The 4,992-nt window shown below is 35.7% G+C and overlaps 1 protein-coding gene across 1 annotated transcript; it reads right to left on the reverse strand.

Annotated features, from left to right (window-relative positions):
* Positions 1-1,582: 1,582 nt before the first annotated feature.
* On the reverse strand, positions 1,583-4,720 carry LOC129290339 (uncharacterized). The gene is made up of 2 exons (XM_054927086.1): positions 4,543-4,720; positions 1,583-4,383 (listed from the first exon to the last, which is right to left on the reverse strand). The coding sequence occupies exons 1-2, from the start codon at positions 4,628-4,630 to the stop codon at positions 1,895-1,897; spliced, it is 2,577 nt and encodes an 858-aa protein (XP_054783061.1). The 5' UTR covers positions 4,631-4,720; the 3' UTR covers positions 1,583-1,894.
* Between the last annotated feature and the right edge of the window lie 272 nt (positions 4,721-4,992).

Below are 4,992 nucleotides of genomic sequence, written 5' to 3' on the forward strand. Positions count from 1 at the left end.
ACATATTTTATACCTTTTTTAGTAAACATATTTTATACCTACATGCTCCGATTCATTCTTTAAATGTAATGCAGCATCCAAGCCATGTTTAATTTTGCATTCAAACCCTTAAAAAAGAACGATATGCTTTATCACAAATCAAAATCATCATCTTTGTTTTGATAAAAAGAAAATATGCGTAGCTTCTGACACAGGCAATTCCAAATATGCTTATCTTCTTAGCGAGGGACAAACCCATTTGAAGTTCCATGGTTTCTTCTCTTAATCCTGCAAAATAAAATAAACTAAAGCACCATTATTAAACATTAAATATAGATGTCTATGGAAATACAAATAATGAGAAAATGCATTAAAATTTAACAGTGCTTGTGAGCATCAATGTTGTGCACTACTTACACTTCATGTAATCAGCACATCTTATGTTTACAAGCATCTCCACCTTCCTTCTTTGGTGGGAATGCAAGCCTACATATCAAAGCATCTCTGCAAAGTAACCAATTTTTAACCTATAATTAAACCTTACAATATCTAAATTTAGATTAATTGATAATACCAATACCATTTCATAGTATAATATATATACTCTCTAGTCCTTATTATAAAAATCTTTTAAAAGAGATCAATGATCTTCATTATAAGTCACTTAATGTGGTATTATTTAAATTTTTATAATATTATTTTTATTTAAAGTCATTAATCATATGAGAGAATGAAATACAAATTTAAATTTTTTTATTTATATACGAGTAAAATAATAAAAATTGATGTAAATAAAGTTAATAATTTACCTTAATTTCAATGAGATATTTAAAAATGTCTTGTAATCAATACCAAAGAGGGTATAATATATCAAACTCCTCCCAAAAATACATCATAGTTAGATGTGAGCCAATGTATTGTACAAAATCTTATAAATGAATTGTAATGTTCATGATTTGTTAATAGTAAGACTATAAATTTTATATTTATATTAATATTTTAAATATAGTAATTGGTCTTACTCCTTCTACAAGTATTGTCTATATACCAAGGTACTAAAAACTGGTTCAGATATCAAATTGATGTAGGCATTGGTCCAAAAATTAATTAACTGTAATCAAAATGATTATAAATAAAATATTTTATTAAAATGATCAAAAGATTAGCCTAATAATTTTTTGATTCAACCTAGTGGGTTGAGCCAAATTTCAATACTATGCTACATACTGCCATCTTGTGGTAGCCAATTGGCAATTTGAGTCTATTGGCTTGCATAGTGTGCTTCTGCCTTAATAAGGTGATTAGAATAACATAACTGACTTTATTATAATATAAAAATCTGAGTCAACTCACCCATTTAAACTAGCAAATTGATAAATTATTGTCTTAACTGTTTTAATAAAATATTTTGTTTATGACCGATTTGATTACATTTGACTCATGATATTATCATTAACTCTTGGACCATTAAATTAACTAATTCAATAACCAGTTGGACTTTTAGTACCGTGGACTCTATATATGGTCAGAATAAATCTTGTTTTGCAGGTACACGTGTCAACCAGAAAGAGGAGAATAAAAATAACAAGACCACAACTAGAAAGGCAGAACAGAACTATGTCTAGACTCGAGTAGAATCTTTGATAGTTAAAACAGTTCAAAGACTTGATCCATGATCTACATGATTGAAATCAAATGTCACGTTTCCAGAATCAATGTAAACACAACTTTTTTATACCGTTACAAGGTGCAGAAGAAAAAATGTGAATAGAAAACAAATAACAGAAAGAAGCTGCACCACTGAAAGCAATGTTAAAACGGAGAAAGCTCCATGAAAACAGTATATTAGATGATCTCTTGAGAAACTCCGCAGTTATCTTGTTAGAAACCACAGGAAATTGAAACTGCAGATGTTTCATGTATCACCTAATACTCTTTTCATTGTACTTGGCCCTCTTGATCTGTCCATTGATGCTTGTTTCTGAAGTCTAATCTGTGCTTTAAACTTTGCAATGAACTCACTAGCTTTCTTATCAACCTCAGAATCCAATCCTGAATCGTTGACACATTCAGACACCCTATCTTCGTGTGAGCTCATCTTCAAGCTTTCAGGCTCAATAAACAAGTCTTCTTTTTCCACATTCTTTGATAGTTCTTCCTTATCCCTTTTAGGATAACAGGAAAATGATCCTTCAGGCTTAGGACAGGGAAGATCAGTGTTTTGTTTATTGCTGCCTTTCGAAGGACGATCAGGTCCTCCTTTTCTCAATTTTTCTCTTCTAATCAACACAGATTCAACATTATCAGGCTTCTTTTCCACCCTCTCATCAGTTTGCTTACTGTGCACATCTCTTGTTCTCATCATTGTCTCAGAAGTCAATCCACTGGTTCTCCTAGTTCTAACTGATTTTCCCTTTGTAGGAGCTTTGGCTAAACTTCTATTCTTTTCAGTGTCTGATTGCAAATGCAATCCTGCCACTTTGTTGCGAGATTGATCCTCACTTCCATTCCCATTCAAATCAATCCATTCATCTTTCAGGCCACTTTTCGAGCCATCCTCGAGCAGGGAACCAACACTATATGCACGGGAATGAAATGCGTTTGATGAAGCTTCTTCAGTCCTTTTTCTAGCTGGTGGTGATGGTGAACTTGAAGGACCATGAGAACTCTTATTTTCCCCTGCATCTTCCTTGGGCAGGTTCAAGTTTTCTGATGGGACAGAGTCCAAGGAAGACAATAATAAACTTGTTCGTGATGACAAAGACCCTGTAGACTTGAAAGACTGCGAACCAAGTGACTCAAATTGAGTTTCATCAACTGACATTGGCCTAAAATGTGAAGGACGAGAAACAGTAGCATATTTTTCCCTGGTTGCCATCTTTCTGATTCTCGGGGAAGACCCACGGGAAGCCAAATTTTCTCCTGAATCTTCCTCTTGGAAGTTCATTTTTTCAGAAGACGATCCATCAGAAGTCTTCTTTTGTCCCATCTCTTCTGATTCTAAGTTCATGTTATCTGATAAAATAGAATCTGAAGAATATGTGCTTCTGTGTGATGAGAGAGATGATCTACTCTGAAAAACCTGTGAGTTGAACGACTCTGATTTGGTTTCAGCAGCTGAAAGAGGCCTAAAATGTGAAGGATGGGCAATGCTACCATGATTTTCTTCACTTTCCATTTTTTCAGACGTCAAATGCCATGGAACTGGAGAAGCCGCTCCAGGAGCATCATTAAATATTCTGTGATTTTCTTCAAATATCCTGTGATTTTCTTCACTTTCTATTGCCTCAGACCTTGTTTGCCAGGAGATTGGAGAAGCAGATTCAGCAAACTCTCCATGATTTTCTTCAATTTCCATCCCTCTAAAGCTATCTTGCCATTGAATAGAAGAGGATCCAATAACATCATTAAACTTGTCCCAATTTCCTTCACTTTCCATCCATCTAGACATTGCTTGCCAGGGAATTGGAGAAGCAGATCCAGCAACATGATTAATCTCTCCATCATTCTCTTCAACTTCCACCCCTTTAGACTCTTCTTGCCATGGAATAGAAGAAGCTGATGCAGCAACGTCACTAAACTTGCCAAAACTTTCTTCATTTTTCATCCTTCCAGACCATGAATGCCATGGAATGGGAGAAGCAGATCCAGCAACATTACTAAACTCTCCATGATTCTCTTCAATTTCCACCCCTTCTGCTGACCTTTCTTGCCATGGAATGGAAGAAGCTAATGCAGTAGCGTCACTGAATATTCCATGATTTTCTTCATTTTTCATCTTTTTAGAACTTGAACGCCATGGAATGGGAGAAGCAGATCCAACAGCATCATTAAGCTTTTGGTCAATATCGTAAGGACCCAGATCCCCAAATTTCCTATCTCTACTCTTAACTGAACGCCTAGATGAACCCCTTGAACCAGAACTTGAATCACTTTCATTGGTACGAACAGGACTGTCTAAATCTCCAGCAGTAGATCTTAGACTCCTAACTGGTAATCCTAATGGTTTATAACCTACAATCTCATCACATTCACCAATCGTGTAGTATGGATGAGTCACAACAACCATTGGCTGTCTGTGATAGTACTCAGAATTCCAAGCTTGAACCACATTGGTTTCATCATATCTACCATCAGAGAAGTTATCTTCTGGAGGAGGCGATTGGGGTTTGTATTGTTCATCCATTACCGCAAGAGCATTATTTTCATAGTACTGCGAATAATTCCAATTACAATGCATCATCATCCTATTCTCATCATACCCACATGGATTTTCACCCTCGTCGCTAAGAACAGATGAAACGGGAAACATTGTGGAGACATAACAAGATGTATTGTCAACAATGGATTGAGTTTCTATTTCCATGTCAGGCTCAACATTTCTTCTACTGAATAACCCATAAGCTACAGCAATGCCAATGAAGAGAAGGTGAAGAAGCTCCCATAACTGGGTGAGTATAGTTTCGTTCACAAAGTCAGGAGCTTGTGAAGGGAAAAGTGGAAGAACAACTACAAATAGGGCAAAGAGAAGAGATTTGAAGAGGAAGCCCGAGTAAGACTTACCTTTGTTGATATTGGGTTTCGGTCGGATCGGCGCGTTCGCCTGAGATAATGTGAAATGGGGTTTGGTGTAAGGGCTCGAATCCGCCATTGCTGAAGAGAGATAAACAGAGTGAGCTTCTCGGGGGCGGATGGAATGGCAACGAACGAAGGAAGGAAGACTTTGAAGCGAAGGAAAAGTGCACAGTAAGAATTAAGAAACAGGCAACAAAGAAAAAGACACCACATGGGGCGTAACAAGTATTCAGAAGCGTAATTATTAGGACGGTATAACGTAATGACGTTCTAGACCCTGTCATTATCTGGATTTACAATTTTACAGAAAACGGAACCCTTTAAGTTACTTTACTCATCAATTTGATCTTTCAGACTTTAAACTTTATTGAGTTAGTTCTTTATATTTTTTAAATTATCATGTAAATTTTTGAAGTTTAAAAATATAAATTTACTCTC

The sequence above is a fragment of the Prosopis cineraria genome, unplaced genomic scaffold (genome assembly GCF_029017545.1).
Source record: "Prosopis cineraria cultivar Desert tree isolate PC_DT_omini unplaced genomic scaffold, ASM2901754v1 PC13, whole genome shotgun sequence".
NCBI classification, from domain to species: domain Eukaryota; kingdom Viridiplantae; phylum Streptophyta; class Magnoliopsida; order Fabales; family Fabaceae; genus Prosopis; species Prosopis cineraria.

Bases quoted from the DNA above. Each gene is read 5' to 3' on its own strand.
- LOC129290339 (XM_054927086.1), bottom strand. From the start codon at position 4,630: ATGGCGGATTCGAGCCCTTACACCAAACCCCATTTCACATTATCTCAG. The intron at 4,384-4,542 runs GTAAGTCTTACT...GCATTGCTGTAG, and splicing joins GAAACCCAATATCAACAAAG to CTTATGGGTTATTCAGTAGA.